This window comes from Hippocampus guttulatus, chromosome 12, assembly GCF_054856545.1.
Source record: "Hippocampus guttulatus isolate MCC_2025c chromosome 12, RoL_Hgut_1.0, whole genome shotgun sequence".
Taxonomy (NCBI): Eukaryota; Metazoa; Chordata; class Actinopteri; order Syngnathiformes; family Syngnathidae; genus Hippocampus; species Hippocampus guttulatus.
In genome coordinates, this window is record NC_141272.1 from 7,908,339 (window position 1) to 7,935,197 (window position 26,859).

The 26,859-nt window shown below is 42.9% G+C and overlaps 2 protein-coding genes across 6 annotated transcripts; one reads left to right on the plus strand and one right to left on the minus strand.

The window, feature by feature from the left end:
• Positions 1-3,833: 3,833 nt before the first annotated feature.
• On the plus strand, positions 3,834-22,108 carry git1 (G protein-coupled receptor kinase interacting ArfGAP 1). Of its 4 annotated transcripts, XM_086125045.1 has the most exons (21): positions 3,834-4,180; positions 6,068-6,201; positions 6,778-6,890; positions 7,161-7,266; positions 7,646-7,732; positions 7,815-7,945; positions 8,049-8,143; positions 8,226-8,268; positions 8,796-8,822; positions 9,326-9,374; positions 9,880-9,952; positions 10,473-10,570; positions 11,195-11,306; positions 12,652-12,776; positions 13,961-14,113; positions 15,033-15,380; positions 16,739-16,819; positions 17,523-17,599; positions 17,848-18,024; positions 18,769-18,832; positions 19,586-22,108. In XM_086125045.1, the coding sequence occupies exons 1-21, from the start codon at positions 4,129-4,131 to the stop codon at positions 19,799-19,801; spliced, it is 2,361 nt and encodes a 786-aa protein (XP_085981171.1). In that variant the 5' UTR covers positions 3,834-4,128; the 3' UTR covers positions 19,802-22,108. The 4 variants fall into 4 exon arrangements, with proteins under 4 accessions (XP_085981171.1, XP_085981175.1, XP_085981172.1 ...); XM_086125049.1 differs by lacking the exon at positions 15,033-15,380; XM_086125046.1 differs by lacking the exon at positions 8,796-8,822 and having other exon boundaries at positions 3,835-4,180.
• tp53i13 (tumor protein p53 inducible protein 13) lies at positions 22,039-26,859 on the minus strand. Of its 2 annotated transcripts, XM_086125050.1 has the most exons (10): positions 26,712-26,859; positions 26,469-26,624; positions 26,294-26,374; positions 25,786-25,821; positions 25,192-25,250; positions 24,784-24,862; positions 24,518-24,646; positions 24,177-24,371; positions 22,822-23,698; positions 22,039-22,734 (listed from the first exon to the last, which is right to left on the minus strand). In XM_086125050.1, exons 2-10 carry the CDS (start codon positions 26,565-26,567, stop codon positions 22,628-22,630), a joined length of 1,662 nt encoding a protein of 553 aa, XP_085981176.1. In that variant the 5' UTR covers positions 26,568-26,624; positions 26,712-26,859; the 3' UTR covers positions 22,039-22,627. The 2 variants fall into 2 exon arrangements, with proteins under 2 accessions (XP_085981176.1, XP_085981177.1); XM_086125051.1 differs by having other exon boundaries at positions 26,469-26,859.

The following is a 26,859-nucleotide window of genomic DNA, read 5'->3' on the forward strand; positions in this document are numbered from 1 at the left end:
GATTTCATAAAATACAACACAGAAGATAAAAACAATAAAACATAACACTGTACAATTTCAATAAAATGCTGAAAGCACTATAGCAATTAAATCACACAGCTAGCATGATAACAACAATAGTAATAAGAATCCATTCATTTTCATACAGCGTTTTCTGTTCAGGTTCCAAGGGAGAGCATGTCGATCCCTGTTGACTGTTGGTGAAAGGCTGACGAGACCCCCAGATTGGTCGCCAGTCAATCATAGGGCACATATAGGGACGGACAACTGTTTACACGATTCCTGAGTCGGAATTTAACCCGCACTGCTTTACATGAGACAATTAAAAGAATTAACCAATGCACCATTGGTGACTTGAGACAAATGACTAAGAATGCTTAACTCATTCACTCCCAAAGACGTATTTAAACGTCTTTTCAGACTTGGTCCAGAATTGGCTGGTACTGAATGAGTTTTGAACGACAATGCTCTAGTCTGGGGCGCCAGACTTGCGTTTGACTTTTGACTCTGTTCTTCCTTTGAGGAGTTTGCATGCTTTCCCAGTGCTTGTGTAGTTTTCTCCACATGCTTTAGCTTCACACGTTCCACAAAAAAGCATCCACATCACATTCATTGAAGGCTCGAAATTGTCCATAAGTGTGAACGTGACCGGTTGTTTGTATTAGACATCAGAATTTGAATCGAAATTGTTTCTCCCTTGGAAGATTCCTCATCTGCAGCTATGATGGATCGTCTGTAACAGGGTTGCCCATTGCATCGATTGTGAGCCACCAGTAGCGAGCCACCAGTAGCTCGTGAAGTGGGTGTCGGTAGATCACCTGGCATTAACTCAGTCACTGCCAGTGAAAATGAGTCTGGTTTCATAGCAGGCTTTGTTCAAACAAGTGTAAAGTCTGGTTAATCCACTTTGAGATAAATTTGAAGTACTGACTACAAATGGTGTACCCCCGATGTGCGGTTAATATTCTTGATTGATGGGTAAGATTCGGGATCTGTGTGTGAGTTTACAATAACACAAGTGACAAATTTCATAAGAGACAAAAAAAGCCTTGAATCAACACCAGTTCAAGTGTTTCTATAGGAGTTTGCTTCAGAATACATATACTGTACGAGTGTACATGTTTGTGCCCTATCACATAGTGGTGAGATGGCTAAACCGGGGAAAAGTAATGGACAAATATGTTTTTAGCCGTGTGAGGAAATTTGCCAGGGAGAATGTGCACAAGTGCAGTCAATTTTATTTCAATTAGCTGGTATGGGCTAGGGCTCACTCTCAACCCCGTAAGGAGAAGGGGAGAGCTACAGAAAATGGATGGCTGGATTTAATGCTATTTTACAGCATATTATAGGAACCCCAGATAGAATGCAAATCGAACCCATAAAGGAACTGTGAGTTGGCGCTCACGTGATCATCACCAATGTTTTCAGACACTGAGTAACTTCTTTGTTTTCTGGCATCAAAAATATTCAGATATGCATTTATACCTGCAGCAGTGAGATACTATATACTGTATCTACGTTGCCCAAAGGCATACATGACACAGCACAGTGAAGCCGTAATGAAAGAGCATAAATGTCCTTTTTCACTTTGCCTCTTTAAAGGACAGTCTTAAGTACACTTATTTAATATTGAATGAGGTAATTAGAAAACGTGTCCGTTTTAGTGCACTGGTTTCTCTTCAGTCGTGGGAAGTAACAAAGGATAATTATGTCCTTAGTGCTTGAGCTGATTTCTCTGGCACTTTACGTGAGCATTTTTCTGCCAACCTTTTACTTTCACTTCTTACATTTGAAACCCTGTATCTGTACTTTGTTGTGGTCTTATACGGTGGGGGGAAAAAGAGGCTGCAAAGACATAGTGCAAAGTGAACAAGGGAGTATTAATGACAAAGAGAACAGCTTTGGAGAAGCGCGGTAGTACCCATCCATGTCCTTATATAAAACATCCATCCAGACATTATCCAAGCCGCTGATCCTCATGAGGGCTGTGGGCGTGCTGTAGCCTATCTCAGCTGCCTTCGGGCAGTGGGCGGGTTAGACCCTGAACTGGCTGTCAGCCAATCGCAGTTTGTACAAAAGAATTGTTTGATAATGCTGTTGTTTGGAACGCATTGTGTATTGTGCCGGCCCCAAAATTCAGAAATTCTTCGTCTACAATAAAACCCCACTATTTGCAGGGATAGGGACTGAATGCTTCCAGGAGTGGCAAAAGTCCGTCAGTATTTGACATCCACCCAGTAAGTTTAGTTGCTGCCTATAAATGCCATAAGACTGTAGCAAAGCATTTTGTTTCAATTATTATTTAATTACCGGGTACTAAAATCTGACCTCCCCCGCTCCCCTTTACAACTAAGTGTGTTTTTTAGTTGTTATCCTTAGCTATTTTTGGCACTTTATATTTTTCAGTTTGTAGAATTGATCAACAACAAAACATGATTTCTTTCCCTTCTCAGTACTATGCGCACTATGCAAATGATGAAAAATTGGAGACTATTTTCTAACAAACCAAGGAGTTGGTTGTGGATTTCTGCAGGAAACAGTCCTCACCAGCACCGATGAACATCCAGGGTATGGACATAGAGAGGGTGACCTCCTACAAGTACAAGTACCTAGGTGTTCTTCTGACCAACAAACTGGACTGGTCTACAAACACGGACACCCTGATTAGGAAAGGACAGAGCCGACTCTTCCTACTCAGGAAACTGAGGTCTTTTGGGGTTCAGGGGTCGCTCCTTAAGACTTTCTATAACTCGGTGGTGGCCTCGGCCATCCATTATGGCATTGTCTGCTGGTCAGGCAGCATCTCAGCCCGGGACAGAAAGAGACTGGAGCGACTGGTCAGGAAGGCCAGTTCTGTCCTGGGCTGCTCCCTTGACACTCTGGAGGAGGCGGGCAACAGAAGGATGCTGACTAAGCTAAAAGCTATGATGGACAGTCCCTCCCACCCTCTCCAGCCCGCCCTGACAGCACTAGGTAGCTCCTTCAGCCAGAGACTGTTACACCCGCGCTGCAAGAAGGACAGATACCGAGGCTCGTTCCTACCGACTGCTGTCAGGCTGCTGAATTAAAAATAGCAACAATAATATTAATAATAATTAAATGATGTGGAAAACAACTGTAAATAGCACTGCGATTTATCCATTTTGTATTTATATTGCACTTAATTGAACGGTGTTTGTTTGTTTTTTCTTCTTTCTTCTTTCTGCCTACATTCTTGCTGCTGGAGGCTGTAAATTTCCCCAGTGTGGGACAAATAAAGGATATCTTATCTTATTTTGAATCAATACACGTGCGTTATTTTTATTATGGGGGGGGGGTTGCTTATTTTTTGCACATTTCAGAGTTTGTAACTTTTTAATTAAGTGCAGAAGTGGAATCATTTATTTATTTTTCCCAGCCTTTTTACACAAGCATTTATACTTTTACATATATATGCATGTGCGATAGCTACTTTTTTCTTTTGTACAATACAATACACTACAATACATCCCGATTTATATAGCGCTTTCAAAAAAGCTGCAGCTGCAACAAAGCGCTTTACAAAACAGTAAACACAAAGTAAAATAATAAACACATAACATAAAAACACGGACAGTCGTGCAATCTTTTTGTAATCTTGCAGAACAGTCTAAAAGGAAAAGTATAAAATTTCCCATTGCCTCGGTATTCATAGTACTGTATTTAGCTTTCCAAATGCATGCTGACTTTGAAATAAATACCGGCTTGGACCATATTTAGCATAACCGCAGGTAGGCTAACAGGGGAGTTGGGTCTGTGGCAGGTAGGGAGCTGACACCTGTCGGCGAGATGCTGTCAATGCAGCTGTTACATGGACAAACAAACTGCGGAAAGCGCTTTACACCGCAATAGTACAATTAGCCACGTTACGTGTACAGTGGACACACAAAAGCGGTATAGATTAAGTTACTTCGCCAATGCGTGCAGCGAATGAACTGGGGGGAACGTACGCAGAATTTCAACTGCCAGCCGCCGGCCGAGAAAACCTCTCGCACCAGCCGGCTTCCGGGGATTGAGAGAGTCTACATCGGCTGACGGGTGACGGCACGGCAGACGTCGCTTCTGTGGTTCGGTCAGGGGGAAAGGGCGAACTAGCACATCTTCGCCGATATGTCAAGAAAACTACAGCGGACGGAAATCTGCGCCGACTGCAGTGCGCCAGGTAGAGAATCGAAACACACGGGGAAATTGTTCCCCGGTTGTATCAGCGCAATACCTCAGGAGAGCGACACGTTTAGAAGAATGGGGCCGTGATTGGGCGCCCTTTCTACGGCTGGGTAGAGCAGGAAAACGGCCAGTGCTTCGAAGCGTCGCTTAGGCCTCACATATTGTGAGAAAATAGGCGTGTTTTTAAACGCAAGATAACGTTAGCCAACTGAAGCTAACCATTGTTTTACCTTAGAAGGCAGACTTGTATGTTAATTTGGGAGGAAAGGATGTATGCGCGTACACGGTAGCGTAATGTCGTGCTGTGGAAGATTTGCATCGCTTTTTGATCCGAAGAGGTTTGTTTTGATTTTTTGGGGCAGAAACATTCTAGCGTAGCTGAGCTGAGTAAATCTCACCCTTTCTGTTGGGCTTTTTTTAATTGAATACCGTGCTAGCGCATAGAATAAATGCAGAGTTGATTATTCCACCATGTTTTGAGTTTATTTGGAATTTGAAGCACTTGTTTGTTGTGTTTTGAATCGTTTCATGGTCATTGTTGCTAGTTGAGCTAACGCCAAGCTCGCTCGCCAACTTTGTCTAAATGACAAGTTTTCCCAATATGTTATAGTTTATGCGTCAAATGTCAGTCATGTGCAGCAATATTCATTCATATTTCGCAGTTTATTTTAATGATTCTTAGAACTCAGTACAAAGCCTCGAGACATTAAACATCTCTTGAAATGTTCATTTGCCACAATTATTGTACGGTACAATTCAGTTTTATTTACTATGTTGCGTAGAATTCATGTACGCCAATGACATTTACTTTCTTTGACTTTATCCGGCAAAAAAAAGGAAAGAAACACACGCGCGACATTTATTTTACATCTCACAAATGTCTAATAATCATTAATATGACTACTCAGTAAACAAGTCCTCAGTTTAGTTCGGACTCTGGCTCATGATTATTGATGCTTAGGTGTGTTGCCTGTATTCATTCATGTGTACTTAGATTACAACAGCTGCTCTTTGTCTGCTGATGCCTCTGGTTGCAATGCATGTGTATTCAAAGCTGTCAAAATAGCTTTATGGCCCCAGTACTCAGTGCATGCTGGCTACACCTTGCTACATTTTTTCATTACATATCTCAGCATCTTGCTACTGTCCATATCAATAAACTAACAGGCACTTTCGAACATCAGTTAAACAATGACTAAGGTGTAATTCACATTGATTTAAAAATGCAAAATGTGTGCTTCTTTTGTTTCTTTTTAAGAGTTTTCCTTTTCAGCTTGTGCGCCGCTCTTAGAAAGAGCTATGAAGTGGGCACAGTCTCCACGTGCCCACTTCATAGTGCGCGGCGACCTTTTGCATGGACTCCAGTGATTCAGTTTTTGCTCCCATCAAGTAGCCCGTGTGCCTCTTCTGTGCTGAATTGGTGAAATCAAAGGGAATGAGAGGAGCCACTTTCATTGGCTGCTTAGCTCGTCGGCTGTGTTCATGCCCACAAGCACCCGTGTCTAAATGTGCTCTAAATCTACTCCACCCATCCGCAAAGTTAGACTGCACTTTGCATTCGATTTGCATCGTGCACGAGAATAGGGCCCCAAGGGTCCTGCTGTAAGTAAAGGTCAGATGAGATCTACACATTCCAGTATGTTTTATAGACGGCCTGGGATTGGCTTGCGACCAATTTGGGTGTACCCTGCCCCTCGCCGAAAATCAGCACCGCTATGGCTTCAGCTCTTAAGCGGCACAGAGAATGGATGGATGCACTGTCGATGGCTGCTTGTAAAGAAAGTCTGAAGCTTGTTAAACCATTTTTAGTGTTGAAAGGTGTCACTGTCACGTAAACCATGTTTACAAAGCTCATAAAACCATGCATATTGTTGTTTTTCAGACCCGGGCTGGACCAGTATCAACCGAGGTGTACTGATCTGTGATGAATGCTGTTCAGTCCACCGCAGTTTAGGTCGCCATATCTCCATAGTCAAGCACCTGAGGCACAGCGGATGGCCGCCTGCATTAATGCAGGTGAGAGTGAGGGAACATTGAGGGGAAAAAAAACATGGATGACTTTTCCAAAATAAGAATAAATGAATATTATGCCTCCCAGAGTTGGCCGGTATCACCTGTGATGCCAATTTAGATTGGTTAGCAATTTGCAAAAATAACAGATACATGTTGATACTGATCAACAGTATCGATCGCATATGTCAGGGTCACTTCAAATAACATTTCCTTTATACCAATGACTACTTTCCGATTGGCCAGGGCTTTGGCAGAATCTTTTGATTTTACACGACATTACAGAAAAGTACAACAAATTGTCAATTGGTACGATTTTCCGCGAATAGCTGAGGATAAGTTCTATGGGAAGCAATGCAAATGAATATGGAACTGCAAATCGGCAGGGTTTCACTGTACTGATCGAACAAGATTGTCCGTTTGCTTTCTGATTGATGCGATATTTTATGTGGTCACAGATAATATCAATTTGTTGCTCTTCAGTTCTTCCCAATGTTTTACTGGGTCAGTTTGCTTGTGCTTGTAAGGTGTGTGCTGCTCAAGGTGAACGCCATTAACTGCCCTGCTTGTGTATTTGTTCAGATGGTTCAAACGTTGGCTGGCAATGGGGCCAACTCAATCTGGGAACACAGTCTTCTGGATCCCGCTCAAGTGCAGAGCGGTCGAAGGAAACCCAACCCGCAGGACAAAGTCCAGTAAGCATCGTCCCTCACTACCATGAGTACCACTGTAATGTAGTACCACAAGACATTCATTCAGTAGTTTTCATTGACAAAATAATAATATTTACGCAGTCACACCAGTTTCTTTACCTAGAATAGCTTTGCAAATATTAACTCCTTATAGTTGCAATCTTGTATTCTGTATTAGTATTATCATCATCATCATCATCACCACCCCCACCACCACCACTACCACTAAATCCCTTTGAGGTGTACATTTTTGTACAATTGCCCCACCTACAGTCCCACAAAATCTGAGTTCATCAGAGCCAAATACCAGATGCTGGCCTTTGTGCACAAGCTACCCTGCCGCGATGACGACGGCGTGACCACCAAGGACCTCAGCAAGGTGGGTGCTCAACTGCGAACCCTTGAGTCATCGTTTCAGCTTGATTATAAAAATTGGAGTCAGACATACTGTTGAATTACATACATGTGTCAGCACAGTGGATGTTTAATTTCCAGATGTCAGCGGGTGGTCCCACACGTAAAACGTGGATGCATAGACACGTGTGTGCACACACGCAAACTAGCTTATTAAACCCCCATGGCATAATGTAAATTGAATGACAAAGCAGGATGGAATAATGACCTGTGCTGCTGTGTGGCTTCACTCGGCCAATAAAGAGGATGTGCCTGTTTCTATCTCCGCCTCATGTTTTATCACCCCCTCTTGTGTCCTTTTCTCTCTCCGTGGATTCCTCTGCCTTTCATTGTTTTCCTGTCAGCAACTTCACTCAAGTGTGCGAACAGGAAGTTTAGAGACGTGTCTTCGGCTGCTGTCCCTCGGCGCTCAGGCCAACTTCTTTCATCCAGTACGCAAATAACACACAGGACTTCCTAAACTGACCGCTCTACTTTAGGCCTGCTGCTTGACACTCTTCTACGTCTCCCCAGGAGAAGGGTACTACACCTCTCCATGTGGCAGCCAAGGCGGGGCAGATTTTACAAGCTGAGCTACTAGTGGTGTACGGCGCTGACCCCGGAGCACCTGACATCAATGGACGCACACCCATGGATTACGCCAGGTAAAGCCTGGTAGAAAATCGTTAAATCACACTCCGTGCGCGTTGGCCTCCGGTGTAAACTGTGAAATGTATTCCAGAGCTAAATTGGTCTTGTGTGTTTTAGGCAGGCGGGCCACATAGAGTTAGCCGAACGACTGGTTGAATGTCAATATGAGTTGACGGACAGGCTGGCCTTCTACCTTTGTGGCCGGCGCCCAGGTCAGCCATCGCAGGAACAGGCAGTTGCTATACAAAAGTGACAAGTAGTTGTACACTTAGATTTATGTGCTTTTCCCTTTAGATCACAAGAATGGCCATTACATCATCCCTCAAATGGCAGACAGGTATGGACCAAAAACTTGGTGTTTTCGACTCGATGCCTTTTTATGCATGGATAGTAAAAAACAGCCTTGGGATTCCTGCAATTTGATGCAGTTGAGTACTGTGACCAGAGGGTGGCACCGCATTATATTTTAGCCCATATTTAAAAGCCGATAAAGTAGGTGCTTTGGCCATTGCAGGTCAATATTTAGATACCGCGTGTTTAAATTTTTCATTTTCATCAACAGGAGGTTTGATTCAATGTCCAAGAAGTGCGCAATCATATAAATCAAACATTCGCAGCGCCGACAATAGATGCTGAAGGGTTGACAGCCAAATGTGCGATACACATCACTCGTGTATTACAAAATCTTTTTGTTGCCGAACAGAACGTTATTGTAGGACCTGCCTCCCACGTCACTGGATCTGTTGAATGGTATCTGTGGATGATGACAGTCTAAGTCGGTTCTCCACCCTTCTCTCTGTCTATTTCTTTCTTTTGCTCACTCGTTTTCTGTTCTCTCCATTTTGCTTCGCTCGATGGAGCCAGAGCTCGTCCTAAGTGCCCGACACAGAGGTATCTTTACTTTCTTGTTCCTCTTTTCCCCCCAGAATTTCTCTTCATTTTAAGCACCGTTTCCGCAACCCTATCTGTTGTACATTCCCTTGTTGTTCAAAGAGCTCTCAAAGTGGGAAGCCAAACTTTCGGCTTTAATATCTTACAGTACGCTAGGTAAAGAAGCAGCAGATTAAATAGGGTTCATAAATAAAGTAGCAAGGCAACAGTTTGGCAACTTTTGGCTGCCCAGCTGTGCCTTTCACCACTTCAGGTTCATCCTCCCTCGGAGACGGTAAATCCATCCAAATCCCAATGTGCTCGTTATCTCTGTCTCCCCACTTCCTTATCTCTTACTCATCTCTCCTTATCGCCATGTTGTCCAACATTTTCCCCACAATGTTCAGCACCCTCCCTCCCACTGTGTGTCTACTCGGCGGTGTAATTACCTGTGCTGTGTGCTACCATTTTACTGTTGTTGTTTTTTTTTTGTTTTTGTTTTTTGTTTCGTTTTGTTTTTGTAGTCTGGACCTCTCCGAACTTGCAAAGGCGGCCAAGAAAAAGCTGCAAGCGGTGAGTTTATTGGGGGAGATCAATCGGATTGAACCAACTTATTGTTTTTATTAGTTGGGATGGGTTTTTTCAAATCTTTTTTTGTAGCCGTAACTGTACATCAAAGGACGTCTCCTCCGATGTACACTCTTCACTCATGACAACTGTGAACAGAGGGTAGTTAGTTTACCTAAGGGCAGTCAGAAGAAATTTGGTACCACATTCAGTGATGTTTACGATTCTTTCCAATTTTTTAAAAATGAAAGTGTATTTTTTAAAATTCTGTTGTGTGGGTACACAAATCTATTTTTTATTCATTTATTTTTTTTAATGCTGGATCTGAGAGAATGTAAGTTCCTAAAAATATCTGCATACACGTGGACAAGAAAAAGCCGAAATGTCTGAGACCAAATCTTTGTAAAAATTGCCCTTGATGCCTCTCGCTGGGTCTTCAGTTGAGATGTCTTTTTTTTTTTTAATGTAATGATATTTCTACATATTTGTCTGTGTATCTGTTGTCTGACAGCTGAATAATCGTCTGTTTGAGGAGCTTGCTATGGATGTCTATGATGAAGTGGATCGCAGAGAAAATGATGCAGGTGAGCCACGTCCCTTTTTTGTGGCGAAAATAAAGTAGCTTTCATTTGTTGACCTTTGCCAAGTAGCTGCTTGAATTTGAATAGTCCTCAAGAGTTTTGACGGGGATCAATTCAAAAAAAGGAAAGGCAAAGGAAAACACGTGTTCGTAGACATTGAAAATTAGAAAGTAATTTTGGAGCAAAGGAAAAAAAAGTTTTTGGGGTGAGGGAGGAGAAACAAGAGGGAGGAGGAGAGACTGCCTCCAAAAAGTGTCAAGTCTCCTCTTTGGCACTTTTTCTTATTCCCTCTATGTTGAGAAGGAGCACTCAAATTCGCTCTTTTACTATTGCACTGGAGGTAAGTGGGGAAAGGACACACACACACACACACGACGAGGGCTGAGAACACAATTGTGCATGTTGCAGGATCTGTTTTTGCAGTATGTAACTGTGTTTGAGGATTTGGTTGGCTATGAGACATCCAAGACCTTGTTACTTAACCACACACATTTATTTTTGGTCCTTTTGCGTATGTCTCCAGTGTGGCTTACTACACAGAACCACAGTACTCTGGTTACGGAGCGAAGCGCTGTGCCTTTCTTGCCAGTCAACCCTGAGTACTCGGCCACGCGAAACCAGGTAAACCAACACATATGAAGACTTTTGTTGAATGCATGAGGAAAAAGAATGCACACGGGTGAAAAAAATAATAATCGTGACAAAATGCAGCCTGGCTCACTCGGTGTAAGGAACAAATCTTTCATGTCTTCTTGCATAGCTTATCTGTATCTGTATTGCTTGTGAGCATATACATGACATTTTTTCTCACAGTTAAAAAAGAAAAAATCAAATTTATGCTTCTTTATTTTGTAATGAAAAGTTCACCACGTTCGTAACCGCAGTCTATTCTTGATGCAAAAGAGAATACTTTGACACCAGAATAATAACTTTGGTTTAACTCCAAAGTCAGCTTTTTTTTCTAGTCTCTATAATGTATGCTTTTGCTCATATTCATGTGTTTATCTACTCACTAATCATAATTGCATGTGTGTTTGTGTGTGTTCCAAACGTTCAGTATGACTGTATTTTTCCACAGCAGCACATGGTCATTGACCACAGTAGTCTCTGGCAGTGAACCATGAGCTCTAAAATGGATTACTATGCTGCAAAACCAATGAAAGATGATATATTTGAGCTGAATTTCAGCTCGGCGGTGAACCTTGTTTTGTTTTGTTTTTTAAAATATGTTCCTTTCTTCCCTAGGGTCGTCAGAAACTTGCCCGTTTCAATGCTCGGGAGTTTGCTACTCTCATCATTGACATCCTAAGTGATGCCAAAAGGAGACAGCAGGGGAAAGGTCTCAGCAGTCCAACTGGTGAGAAAATGATGGGAGGGTTACACAGGCTAAAGTTTGACTATACTTTGTTTTGATTGAATATTTTGGAATTGTGACTATCTGGTTCAAGGTACTTTACATTTAATTTAACTACCCACAGGGTTGCCAGCAAAAGCAATAATATAATTTGTAGTATATTACATAATATTCATGAATTCAGTGTTTAGATTTAGCAACAGATTTTTTTCTGGGACGTCATAGCTGTTAGATTACAACATGTGGTAAAATCGGTATTGCGCAAGCTTTTACAGGTCAAACTTATGAACAAAAAATGAAAATATCTCCAAAACCCGATGTTTGAGCTCAGCAACAAAAACACTCTTGAGGACACATAAAGCCATCTCAGATTATTTTTTTTCTATTCACCAGTGAAATGTATAAACCTTAATTTCCGTGGATTTGGCACAATTGCATAAAATGTGACTAAAAACAGAAAACAGTGATTTTCAAATCCTTTACAACCTATATTCAATCAAATTCCATACAAGGACACGATATTTAATGTTGTTATTTTTGGGTAAATATTCTGTCATTTTGAATTTTATGCCGACAACACGTTCCAAAAAAGATAGGATAGGGACACCTTTATTCCTGTGTTAGATCATCTTTCCTTTTAACAACACTTGGTAAGCGTTTGGGGACAGATGCCATTCAAGCTTTCTAGGTGAGATTCTTTCCCATGCTTGCTTGATGTTCACGGTGGCACGGTATCGAAATTGCAGCTCTAAAATGTCCTTTTTTGAAATATTTGGGTCAATTTTCCCCATTGAATACAATCTGTTTTATTAAAAAAAAATAGAATATTTGATAAATTGAGAAATGTGCACCATGTTAATTTTTTAAAATAAGTATAAAAATAAATATGAACCTTCTTTTTAATTCTTCTTAGTAAGTCACAGTGACCCATCACTGTTGAGCTATAGAACAGACCCGTGACCCACTCATGTTGCCCTTGGGGCAAACTGATGCCCGCTGGCACCATGTTTTTTGTTTTGTCTTTTAAGACAATGCACTTCAATCAAAATGGCAAAAAAGTATTTTGAAGTTCCCTCTCATCTTCTTCTCCTCACTCCTGTGTGCGTAACTTTCACATCTTCCCGCTGACCTCATCATTAACTTTGATGAGGTGGCTCATTTAGCAATTGCTGCAAGCAGCCAATCATGTTGTGTCGTGCTGAGAAAGTAAAAAAAAAAGAACGAAAAGAAGAGCGCACGACCAGTGATGAACAGTTTGAGCGGTTAGAGATCATCTTGCACAAGAGACGACAAGTCCTGATATTGTACTATACCTATTGATGGCATATAATGTATGTTTTCTCCATAGATCCATTGGACCTAGGATTTGATGATGACCAGCATGACTATGATAGTGTAGCCTCTGATGACGACACAGACAGCGAGCTGACCACCCAAAATAACAACAACACCCAACGCAACAACCGTGCAAAGGTAGCCCACATGAGCAAAAAAAACTATTGTCGACTTTAAATGTCAAGAATAAGCCAATAAGTTGGTCCCTGCATCCTACACAAGGGAGTGGCCTCTGTGAGTGGTGCCACATAGCTCCCGAGTGACATCATATGGGGTCCTGTCAGAGAGGCATTCATTGTTCATTCAGAGGATAGAGGAAGGGGGGAAAAACTGACTCGAGTAGCACTGGATTAGTACAGAAGTGCAGGACACAAAATTGCGCTAGACAAGGAGATACATTGATCTTTTTTAATTGTTAATTCGTTTAAATGTCCCCAGTTCAAGCGTACATAAAATGTATACTATACACAGTACGTATACACTACATTTCATATATTGACTATTTCAAACGATACTGTCTGTTTTCAGTAAAAAGAGTTTAGTTAGTAAGTTTATTTGAACTCATACTTACTATTCATAAACGGCGTGTGAAGGATATTTGTTTTGGTCCACTTTTGGGAGTGCAATCGAACTGCATGTTCTAAGGTCACAGGAAGTGGGGAGAGGTGGTGGGTGGTGGATGTTGCATAGAGAGAGCAAGAACCAAAGCTCTTCTGTGTGTGTGTGTGTGTGTGTGTGTGTGTGTGTGTGTGTGTGTGTGTGTGTGTGTGTGTGTGTGTGTGTGTGTGTGTGTGTGTGTGCAATTTTTGGATCACCTGCGGCTCTGGCCTTCAGGAAGCCGTCCAGCGCTTGCATTTTCACACTGCTCCGCTCTGTTCTGATTAAAGACCATCTAAAGTGAATTCAGAGATATGTTCCTAAATACATTATACACGTTTGAAGATAACGTCTGGAAACGTGCAAAGATATAGTTCTGTGTTGTGGAGACATAGTGTTCACCTGTTTTTGTTTTCACAATTTCGAGGCGTCATTTTATGTACCTGGTGATTATTATTTTTATTTTTTTTGTAATCATAGAAAGTTGGCAGGTATGCATTCTTCTCTTTGGTGTGTCAAATTTTTGAAGATATTTATTTTTACTTTACCTTGACTCAAAGCTCCGTTTTTGTACTTGGCACAAAAAAACAAAAAGCATACATTTAATAGTCAGTCACTTGAAAAATGGCATGAATGAATGGAATACAGTGAACACTGAAGAAATGTGCTGATCCGCATGAGTTACTTTATATTGTTTGTGTATCTTTCCGCCTCCCGTCAAGCAGAGTATGGACTCATCTGATTTGTCCGATGGGCCCATCACTCTGCAGGAGTACCTGGAGGTAAAGAAAGCCCTGGCCTCTTCGGAAGCCAAGGTGCAGCAGCTGATGAAAGTCAACAATAACCTCAGTGAGGAACTCAGGCGGCTTCAGAAAGAGGTAGGAAGTAGAAAGGAGCCTTGAATGTACAGTGCATTTCAGAACAGAAGGAAGTTAAGGACAATCAATATTACATTAGTGTGGATTGTGATGTTGGGCATGTAAAAGAAGTCCTTATGAAAGAGTCTAAACAGCTGTCCCGTGGAATCCCACGTTTTCTTTAATAGCACTCACCTGGTCATATTCGCTTCATTTGGTCACTTTTAGTTGGGGTTTTCAATTCTCTCATTGTATTATCTGAGGCTGCATATTCATAGTATTCATTCATGTTTGCTTGAGCAATATATTGAACAAGCAAAGGGTCAGTCTCCGACTGTACTTTGTTTGCGATTGTCCAGTCTAACCAGTCAAGTCACGCTGCTGGATGTTTAGCGGGCTTTGCTCTCACCAGATTCTTGCGTAGGTACACATGCACTGTCTAGTGACGTCCAAAACAAGAGGCTCTACTTGTGATACTTAAGTTTTTTTGCACGGCGGTTAGCGCCTCACTGCAAGAAAGTTCCGGCTTCTTGGTTCAAATCTCTGTGTTTGGAAAGTCCTCCCTGTGCTTGTGCGGGTTTACGTTGGTACTCCTGTTTCTTCCCACCGGCGAAGGGTTAATTGTAAATTTGAGACTCCAAATAGACCAAAGTGTGAAAATTGTGATCGTGACCATTTTATTGGACACCTCCATCCCTCCTCAGCACCCACCTAGTCCCTATCTCATCATGTAACATGTCAGTGTAACGTGTCATGACCACACATCTGTCCCTCCCCACTACTGATATCACTTAATACTTGAGGTCCTTTGCATCCCTCTACTATACCTGTGCTTATGATTGTTTGTCTTGACGATTGAGTTGATGCCTGCCCCCCTTCCCATCAACCTCCCCATTTACCTCCCCCCATCCTTCCTGGTTCCCTCCTTCCTGTTATGTAGATCACACGGATGCAGACAGAGAACAGCGCGCTACGGGGTGGCCAGCACGCTGGGGGTCCAGTGGGCCATGGGGTCGGTGGCCCTGGTGGAGGAGGAGGAGCAGGGACCAGCTGGCTGGGTGGCGGGATGCGAACAGTAATTGGTGGAGGTTTGCCTGTATTGGGGAAAGGACTTGACCACCCAGGACTCACGGTGCCCTCCTCAGCCACCCCGCAGTCCCATCCCCATCGGAGAGACCGCCAGGCCTTCTCCATGTATGAACCCGGGGCTGCCCCCAACCCCACGGCCCATGGTCCCCCAGCCCTGGACTCCCCGGCAGCCCGCCTGCAGCCCCTCAACACACCCAGCGTAAGTTAGAACTTTCCCTTCCTTTTGGAGGCCCTAATTGGCTCTCCTTGGCCTGATTAATGGGTGGTAGTCGAATTCCTGTCACCATTTCTCTTTGAATCATTCTCTTTCTGCACTTCCGCTCCTCATCTTTGTCTTTCAGAGAAACACCATATTGTGATTTTCCAAGTGCCAAAATAATTCAACCCTGTTCTGTACCTTTTAGTCATTTGATGGGCAAATTGCAAATATGTGCTATCTGAATGAGAAAGACGGAAAATAATAAATGTCTCTATTTGTCTGGTGCCTCGTAACACCAGCGATGCTCCTTCCTCTCCTGCACACTTTTACATTCACATTTTCAGCTCCGTCTCTCCTGGTTAGCTCCTCTAATTAACAGCCGCTTAGCGGTACAATGTCCAAAAACACATACTTTTATGGCTTGCCACAACGTAATGACTATTTGCACATACAAGAGCAGTGTTAAATAATCTGCCTTTCCAAATAAAATATATTCGTTATTGTGACTGTAGTTTGCTATTGTATAGAACTGAACGGCATTATTCCCAGAGCTTTGTTTATCCTGCATTTTCGTTTCCGCAATTAGTGACACGAGTGACTAAAACGTCAACTACAGCCCCACAACTACAATCCCTATTATGAACTTTGTTAAATTAAGTCCTTTGTGACAGGGAAATTTGAACGTTATCTTTCGAAAAGGAAGGCAGAATATTTGATACAGCCGTTTTTTCTTTCTTTCTTTCTTTCTTTTTTTTTTAATATGTTATTAGGTTGTAAGAGTGGAAGTGGCCAGCCAGTGTCCAATATATACCCATTCAGCCATTTTATAGACATGATCCGTCAGGTCATCCAGCATCAATCAGTGATCACCACCTCTTCACCAAAGACTTACCTTGTTTGTCTTTCTGTCTGCCTCCTCACCTGTCTGTCTCATGCTCACTGCAGTGCAGCCATGCATCCTCCGGATGTAAGCATTCTGCCTGTCATGGTTCCGTTTGCCACTCATCTTCACACTGTGCTTGCCCTCTGCTTATGATGTGCTGTAGCACTGGGGGAACATCAGTGTCATCTGGTCTTTTTGAGACGATACTGTGTGTAACTTTCCACCTGTTAGTTGTGTAGCTAATGTCTACACAAGTGTTTGATAGAAGAGTTACCGTTAGAAGGCCTACTGTGTTGATTACAGCAATCAAACCGGCTCTTGCTGACGCTTCATCTTATTTTTTCCTGCTTTCTCTCACCCCCTCACCGATATCACTTTCCTTCCCGCTACTAATCTTCTACCCATTATTTTGTCCATTGCTGTCATCCCATCCCTCTCTTCCTGTATCCATCCCTATGCTCCCCTCTGTTCACAGGTAAGGAAGGGTAGTACAGGTGGTTTATCTTCGTACGGAGGACAACATTTGTCTGGATCTTCAGAAATGGGCCGATACATGGTGAGCTATTAAAGGTTTGCGTGTTTTCATATCAGAAGATGGAGGACACGGGCAAAGAAGGATGAGGAGATACCACTTCTTTGCAGTTCCCGGCATTTAAATTTAATTTCACTTTCATCATGATGCTTCACCAGTGTCTGCTTGCATTTCCTGACACTGAATTGGTGTGCTTTGATTTTTGGACAGTTGCTCTGGGGGGAAAAAAAAAGTTAACTCACAAAATTAATGATACTGTACATCGGTGAAAGGTCAGTGATTCAATTGTGAACCGTAACCCCCCGTTGTTCATGGGGGAAAGGGACCGAGCCCTCCCGAAGGTTGTGAGAGTGCTAATAGTCATAGTTGAAACTGTAAATATACCACAAACTATGATCCCAAAACACTTTCATATCATATCGAACCCATCTTTAACATAAGCCTAAACAAAAAAAGATTTACTTTATTTTTTCAAATACACTGGAAGTGAGCTTATATCTAGCTCCTGTGCGCCACAATTTCTTTGGAAAAAGCAATTCTTCAGTCATTTGATTGATTACATTTACTGTAGTTCACTTGTTGGACCTGTGTGAATGTTCCAAGAAGCTGCATCTGCAAGAAATACCGGTACTTGTTTGCAGTATTGACTCTGAATGAGTGATGAGAGCCTAATGTTCAATGAGGTGAATGATAACGATGCCTGGGGGGGTTGTGTGTCCCTCCCCAGACTTCCAAATCGGATAAGCATGGCAGTGGTACTGACAGCGACTACGACAACACGCAAACGTACGACCCCTCGTTAAGGTCAGACTCACTGTATGTCACCGCGCACAGAAACTGAGACGCTGGTACTCCAAATGTGCATGTCTGATTTATTGAAGATTCTAAATTTTACACAGGTGTGATTGGGTCCTTACATGTGCCCTGTGAGTGACTTGTCCGCCTCTCACCCAAAGTCAGTTGGGATTGGTTCTAACTCAGCCTTAAGAGGACAAGCGGTATAGAAAATACAATACCAAGATGTTGACGATCGTGTATTTTGCTCTTTTTAGCATGGGTCGTAGCAGCGAGGAGGATGGGCGTGGGGAGGCTGAGGAGGGAGGCGGTGGTGAGATGGGCGATCCAGACCCCACCTTGCCATGCACGGAGGACGTCATACTTAAGACTGAGCAGGTGACCAAGAACATCCAGGAGCTTCTCAGGGCAGCTCAGGAGTTCAAACATGACAGGTGAGATGCCAACACTCCACTAATACTGCAGTATTAGTTATTGCTTGCTTTATGTACCAAATGTGTTACTTTCAATAGATGGATAGCTAACTAAAATAATACAAGATTCAAGTGTTAGGTCGTATACAAATTACTGTACTGTACTCAATAACAGTTTTAAAAAAATGTCACTGTGTTATTTATCTACATTTTTCTGTTGACTTTTTAAATGGAATAAAATTCAATTCACATGAAAAAAAAATATTGACATGGATGATCACATAAAAATGAGCAACTCTTAATATTTTAGTTATTTGCTTAATAATTTGTTGCCAGGCACATTTGATAACTAAAAAAGAAAACAAAAACGGCGGCATCTGGTGAGCGCCTCTGACTCACAGTCAAAAGGATTGGGTTTGACTCTCTGCTTGAACATGAATGCATAGTTTTGCAGGGATAAGCGCACCTAAACAAATTAATTCATGAACACTGTTCCACTGTTGAATTAGTGCACTGTTTGAAATGCAAGATGAAACAAAACCAAAAAAATGGCCCTATTTGCTGACTATTTTAACCTGTCACCAATCTCCCATTTCCTTTTAAAACTTTAATATATATTTCATATAATGCTGTGGTTTGATGCATTTTTAAAGCTTTCAACATTCAGTACAAGCTGTCATGAGTCCAAAAAATATCTGTGGTGTAAGTGGAAGAACCATGTTGCTTTATTGTGTTTCAACATTTAAATCGAATCATTCTCCTCAGCTTTGTACCGTGTTCTGAGAAGATCCACTCTGCTGTCACTGAGATGGCCTCACTCTTTCCCAAAGTAAGTTTCACCACATTTTGTGTTTCTTTACTTCTTTACTTTAGAATGGCAATTGCAAAGTAACCCACTCTATAATATAATTAGTCTTTTACCGATGTGTAACGCCATGATAAATATTACTAGATAGTCAATAGACGACCGTAATTTCCGCACAACAAAACGCACCTGATTAAAAGCTGCAACAGCTACATTTAGCTCCAAAAAACTAATTTGCACCTAAAAGCCTTCCATTTTCTTAAAAGCTCACAGCGTGCCTTAAAATCAGATGCGCCTTGTGTATGGTCATTACGGTAATATTTCGACCCCAAATGGGCTCCTTGCTCGAGACATGCTGACAACGCAGAGTTCAAACTTAAGGCGATCGGTTACGCAGTTGAACACGGAAATAGAGCAGCGACAAGAGAGTTCACTGTTAATGAGTCAATGTTATAACTTGCTGTTGGTTAAGTGAACTGTGTCACTGCTTTATTAAATAAGTTTTACTGACATCTGATCGTTGTTGGCGTTTCCTTGAGCGTAGCTCCATCTCGTGGACGCATTGTAGATTGCGTCTTATAAAGCGGTGTGCCCAATGTATGAAAAAAAATACAAAATAGGCCATTCATTGAAGGTGCGCCTCATAATCCGGTGCGCCTTTTAGTGTGGAAAATACGGTATGCGTTTCCTCCACTTATTATTTTCTGTTGATCCTTCAGCCATTTGAACGATCCTCTACTCAATTAAAAGCTTTTGCCCTCGCGTCTATTTGTATAGCGCCCGGCCCTGGATGCAGTCCACAGTTCACTCCGCCTGTTGGCCTCCAGTGCCTCGCGCTTACAGGTGGAGTGCCGCAAGGCAGCGCCCTCGGAGCCCGGCGCTCCCGCGGTGGACTATCAGCTCCTCACTCAGCAGGTCATCCAGTGCGCTTACGACATAGCCAAGGCCGCCAAGCAACTGGTCACCATCACCACTCGAGAGAAGAAACAGTGACACACTGCAAAATGCTGAGAGAAGGGTGGGTAAAAGAGGAAAGGGGGCAGGTCCAGTGTGGTCACACTATTGGGTGGCGGACAAGATGGGTGGGGAAAGACAAGTTTGGACTATGCATGGGAAGGAATCGGATGAAAATGTTACGGATTAAATGAGCACAGAGAAGGAACGGGCGGAGGGATCCAAAATGGAAAATGACAGGTTTCTGAACTCGACGTGTAAGATAAATGGCTTTAAGTGCGATGCCGACAAGAACGCATGATGGTGCTGATGTACAGTTAATCGCATCGTTGACATGTTGCAACCTCCTTTATACCCCTGCCCGTTGTTCCTCATCCCACCTTCAGCTCAATCACCCGGACCAACATTCAACTGTGACAGCCTGTCTTTTGCGCCCCCTTGCCTTACTAGGCTGGATTAGTGGACCCCCATTCCACAGCTTCATGCATCGTCTTCTCCGGTTTGCCTCATGCTCCCTGTTGTGGAGGTCCATCATGGCATGTTTTGGCATGTTTCTTTCTCAGTTTCCCTTCGAACAGGCAGATTTGGAATGGATCGACATCTCTAAAAACAATTAACACTGGAATAATTGGGATGTATTTTGTTGTTTTTTGTTTTGTATTGATATTTTTACTGATTTGTTTCATGTTTGTCGTCGTCTCACTTATGATTCTCATTTAGTGGCGCAGGGAGACTTTGTTCACCCTCTTACTGGGATTTAGCTCAAACAACCTGTGAAGAGTCCTGAGGATTGGAGTGACATTTGCTCCTTTAAAGAGGCACTCAATGGCTGAGATTGGTATCAGGTGCCAAAGCGTTTGGATTTGAATGGTCAGACCAAAAACCCCTTGGTCTTGTTTTTTGACAGGACCTGGATCGCAATGTTTTAATCAAACCTCAATTGTCTTTTATTGTCCAATTTTTTTGTGTGTGTGTCTGTGTCTCTTATAATTTGCCTCATTTTACCGCTCCAGTGGAATCATCTCATTATTAGTCATTGTCAAATGTTGCAGTTCAGCAGTCTGGAAGTCATTGCAAGATATGTTTTGCTGATGTATGTCATTTGTTATTGATTTAGTGTTCAAATTTTTTAGCTGCCTGGTGAGCACAATCAAGCCCTGTGTTTTATTTTTCTTAATTCTGCGTCAGTGTGGTCTTCTGATTGAGCCCACGGAATTTAACAATCTCAGAGGGAAAGAGCATTGTGAACACAGATACCGGTAGTTGGCCTTGTACAGGTGACAAAACAAGCCCGCTGGCTTTCTCACCCTCAAAAACGCAGTTAAGACTAACATTTGACCTTGCCAAGTCCCATCCAGCACTTTGAATTCATGGACCACCTTCAGCACTTCAGCCAACTTTTTCAAATTGGTCATTTGATTTGCTCGCGTCTTATCTGTCGCAAGTCTCCATAGGTGAGGGCTGATTGTTTGCCATGACCTAAAACGACTCTTGCAATGTATCATTGCTTGATACTGAATGCCTTTGCACATGATCATCTCCTGTTTGACTGGCTGCAATGTTCTGACTGCTGCAACAATAGAACTTCCATCGATAAGGCTCCTCCCTCGCTAAAGTTTTAGACCAGATCCGTGTGTGTGTTTATGTCTATTTGTTAGTCCAAGTGGGCTTTAGGGCGTGAGCATCCCGTTAAGTTCTGCCTTGAGAGTGTACTTGCACAGTGGCGGGAACAAGATGGAGCTAGCAGGTGGACTCACGTCTACAGCGCTCAATGCGCTCTCCTCGCGGTCATACTTCATGCATTAGGCGCTTGATGCAAAGGCTGCCTTATGTGCGGCGTGGTGCAATAGGAAAAGGTCTGAAGCATGCTTGGGTTCAGCACTAAAAATCATCTCAGTAGCTTGGGGAGGGAGAAAAAAAATGCACTTGGCACCTCTCAGTACCTTGATAAGTGGACACTAAGTAGTGTGTGAATGTTGACTGGTTTCATCTCATCGTGCTCAGCAGACTTTTATTCCTCCATCTGCGCATACTTTTAGCATTTAAAAAAAAAAAAAAAAAAAGGTCATCCGCTGGACCAAGCCTTCCATCAGCCAGTGATTTATTTGAGCCTAGCCCAATCCAGAACCACTGGCTGTGCACTGTGGCCTGTTGGGTTGCTGTCCTTGAGCATCACCCCACGGGCATACATTTTGGGAGATGTGTGACGGGAGCATTGTCTTTTAACAGAAAAACACTAAGAAAAATGTATAAATGTAGAGACACAGAACAATGACTTCAAAAGGTCAGTTGTAATGGAAACTCATAAGCTGTACATTTGTAATAAAATAAAACAAGTTAATTGTCGATGGTTTGGCTGTTAGTTTTTTTTCCCAGCTATTGTTCAAAAGAACTTATACTGTAATTACTTTTATGTCATAACGGTTCTACATTAACTCATTCACTGCCAGCCTAGTTAAAATACATGACATACATTTTTCACTTCTATAGCTGTCAGTGGCAGTGAATGAGTTAATGCCAATGTTACTTAACTCGCGTACTTAAACCTTCATTATCTAAGAAATACACATGCAGTATTATACAGCAACAATGCCTCGTTGTAAAAAACATGATCAGGCGACTTGATAGTTGTTGCACAAATGTGTCAAAACTAATGTACCGGTAATACAAAATATACAACATTGTAATTTTCAGATTGTGGTGGTTGGGTTGTTAAAAAAAAGTTATTTTTCCTTGCTGTGGCTTTCACAAGCAGTCCCTTTTGGTACGTAATGACATCTGCCTGTGGACACCACAAAAAGTTAACATGTACACGATTCACCTGACTTGGAACAAGTCCCCAAACACAGTGGTTCCGTCATTTGTCTATATGTACTCATCCGAGCTTGAGGAGCTCAGCAGGAGAGCACACTCTTGTCTTCGGCCTCTCTTCCGCCTCCTTTTTTGAATTTGCATCCTTCTATGGATAACGTCTGGAAGACAAAAATTGCAGTTAAAATGAAATTCTGTCCGAAAATGTACAACAGTTTGTTTTTTTGACGTGTGCCAAATTTACCAACCTGCCACGCTTTCGTAGTCTTGCTGTGGATCGTGCCAGTACAGACTGGGCATGGTCCTCCAGTGGCGGTAGAGGCGCGTGTGCAAAACAGACAGTGTGAGGAGAACCAGCAGGAAGCCCAGCGCCGCCGCGGCCCACACCGCCTCGTTGGACCTGGGGGTCCTCAGAAAGTCGCTGCTCACAAACGTGGCTTGGCACTCGGAGTCCCTGACGCAGTCGGACTGTTGTCCTGTGGTGCAGGTGTCACAGTTATCGGTGGTTGCCGGGTCACGCCGCCGCTCTTGTTGGATGTGTTTTGGAGCCACGGACTCGTCCCGCCGCTTTAGTGAGTTCATGTCACCTTTTTGCGCCAGCTCTCTCTCTCTCAAATCTACGACCTCATTTTCCTGTGTTTGTCTGCCTGCATTGACGCTGTGTTTAGCAGAGAACCTCTGTTTCACTGTAGGACTTGTGGCTGCTGCCCAGCGTCCATCAGTCTCTGGAACCTTGATGAGTAAAATCCTCTGCGTAGGCCCCGACACTCGAGACCCAAAAGGGGTTGCAGGCCTGGATGACAAATCCTGATTTTGGATCTTCGTCGGAGATGCACCTTTCCGCAGACCAGACTGATTTGTGAGAACCGCAGTCCCTGTCGAGTGTGTCCTTGGTCCATGTGTGCTACTGTTTTTCCGGTTCCTCAAAACATCGGACACGTGAAATGTTGCATTTAATTTCACATCATCCTTTTTTGGCGGTATCGCGGCTCTTTCCTGCCTCTGCCTTGATTCCCCTTGAGGTTCTTGCCCATTTCTGTTCTTTGCAGGGGGGACTTTCTCCGCCTTTATCTTTCCTTTCGGCCATGATGAGATTATCTGCTCACAGCACTGCCTCACAGCCTCCTGTGGATTTTGGATAAACACACGCTTAGAAACATCTCCCGGAGGTAATCTTTTTTTTTTTTTGTACCCTCTCAGTCAAATTTTATATAAGTGTGAGTGGACGGATAGATGTTTACATGTAAAGATGTGGTCAGAATAACAGAATCAGTTGTGAATGATGCTTACATTATGTACTGTATATATTCTTTCCAGTATGGAAACGGATATCATACCGACAAAAAAAAACCAAATGTGATGTGGTAGCACCATTCCAGACAGAGTTGAACTTGAGGCGAGTTCTTTCAAATAAGATGAGAGATCAGCAAATGTAAACGTGGGTAACAATGTTTAACGTTTACTGCTAGTTTTGCTGGAATTGCATCCACTCCCACCGTGATCCGGGCGTTGCAGTGATGGGTGGGCTTTTCAGGAAGGAACGCTTTTACATCCTAACATCCTCAAAAGAATGAAAACTAAAACAAACAGTTCAAACTCCAACCTTGGGTTCTGAGCGGCGTCCCTCTCGACGTGTGCGTCTGTATCCATGTTGGTTTGTTGCACGCGTCAACAGGAAGTTGTATTTGCCTCTGATCGGACTACCCGAGGTCGTAGTGCTCTGCAGCCAATCGCAAACGTCTGAAGAGGCCGCAGTGGAAAGCTCCAATGTTCTCCCCCAAGCCACCAAAGCTACAGGCTGAAGACAGACACGATTCCACGTTCAGTACTTTAATTGTGAGCCCATAAATTGGAAACCCGAGGAACAAATGAAAAGAACAGTGTTATTCCACAACCAATGTGCTCGTTTCTCCCTGTGTTTCAGTCAGTGACTTGTTCCCTAACCATAGATTTGTTGAGCTGTGGGTGAGGGGTGACGATGTAGTCGTGTAGACATGAGCGGGCCAGTATGGACACGAGCGCACGCTCGCTGAAGGCTGCGCAGGGATGGTAGAGCAATACGGCCGCTCCGTGCTGGTAAAGGCACAACAAAGAAACATGAGACCAAATATTAACGCCATCAATTTCTGCTTGAAACACAGCTAATGTGTGACGGGAAGTCTTTCCCCCCCCCCCCAAAAAAAATCCACTTGAGGTTGGAAGTCACTCACATGCAGGTTATTAAGCCACCGTTGAGGAGGACAGTACAAGTACTCTCCACTCTCTGCCCTGACTGGCCTGAAAGCACCGCTGCAATGCACACAGCATATATACGCGGTCAAACAATGTCATAAACTATTTCACTATGCTCAAAAATTCTGCTTTAAAGAGGAGAAATGCTTTAATACGACTGAAGAACCAAAGACACACGAATAAATATCTGTACCGGTGGATAATACGTGACAGCGAATCATATCAATCCACGGTTCTGAATATTAAGCACTCGGAGAACGTGCAAACTCCACACAGGAAGGAGATGCTAACCACAAAACTGCACCACCTAAAACAAGATTAAGTATCAATGCTTGACTTTCTCGGGCAAACTGCATTGCAATAACAATGTAAAAACACAATGTTACCTGTTGGGGATGCTGTGGCGGTAGGAAATGGGTTCAGTCATGCAGACCTGCCAGGCAAGCTGTTAAAAAAGGTGGTCACAAATAACCCTCCTAAGTTTGTTTCTCAAAAAAGTAACAAGGTTCCTGGGTCAGTTTAACCGGGGGGCATACACACACTTGAATTCCATTCAACAAGTATTATAAGGGATTAAAAAAATACATTTACTCTCTTTTTAACTGAATTTTAAAGGTGTCCATTTGATCCGCAACATAACAGGACTGTTAAGCACAATTAGTATTCAATACACCCAGTGAGCCAACACCCAAACTCTTATCAGGTGGACAGTCTGGAACAATAATTACATAATAGCGACATTATTTTGGAGTGTTCATAAGAGGCGGAAACTAAAGAGTCAAGGTCTTTTGAGGATCTAAATTGAGGCTTTTGATTCACGATGACCTACAAAGTACTGTTGTTGACTTTTTCGTGTCACAGTGGAGCACCTAAAGGTCAGGGGACATTAAATGTAGCGTGACCTTTTGGCACTTAAATCACTCCATTTAATGAAGGTAGCGTGTTGGGTAAACATAGCGCTTTTTTGAGTCTTTGCTCACCTCAGGATCATACACTGTGTCGACACTGGGGAGCCTCTGTGAGGAGCAAAGAATGAAAATGGCTCAGGATTTGCAGACAGCATTGTGAAAAAGGGTTTTCCACAAGTGTGACAATCTCGTGCTGTGGCGCGTGCCATCCAAGACATTGAGAATCTCCATTCGGAGCACATGAACATCCATCCGTTTAATACTGTATTGCGCGTGACCTTTTTAGGGTGCTGCAGCCTGTAAGAGACGACTTTGAGTGAGAGGCGGGGCACTCTCTGGACTGAATGCACAATCAAAGGGCTCAAAAAGTGTCTTAAAAGTAATAACTAACTTATTACCCTGCACAGATGGTAATATTGTAAGGAAGCTTATGATCATAATATTACTTTCAAACGCAAGTAACTTGTAGTATGACATGTATTTCACTTTACAAGTAACTTCACGAACAATTCTATACAACAATTATATCGTTGTCAAGTACAGTACTCAAAGAGTTGATATCTGCCGTATCCATGGTTACCTGTGTGGAGTCGTACCAAGCAGCAGTAGTCGGACAGCCCCAGTAGATGGCATCCGTTGGAAGATCTCTTTCTAAAAGCAGCTACACGAAAGATAATTTTCACGTTATGACTTAGTGACGGGTTACAACGATCATCAGCAGCAGCATCATAATAATAATAGTAATATATCCCGACCTTTCCATTGTCGCAGTCGGAGGTCAGATACTCAGAGTTGACGTGCCGACCGAAAAAGAACCACAATGCGGCCAGCACGGCCACCGTGTGGTTCGGCATGGTCGTCAGTCATCCAGGTGGGAGATAAAAATGCCATGAAATGTCAGGCTACTGCAGCTACGAAAAGAATGAAAGCAAGTCCTGAAACTTCACAACACATTTTCCAAGAACAAAGGCACGGTGCAAAAGAAAAAAAAAAAATACCATGCTTATCATGTCGACTACGTTTTCTTAGTTTCAGATCATGTCGACTCCGTTTTCTTAGTTTCAGGCGTTGAGCGAAGTTTTGCACTTTGTAACCTGTACAACGATACGTTTTGACTAACATTGAAAGTGAGCAACACAAATGCAA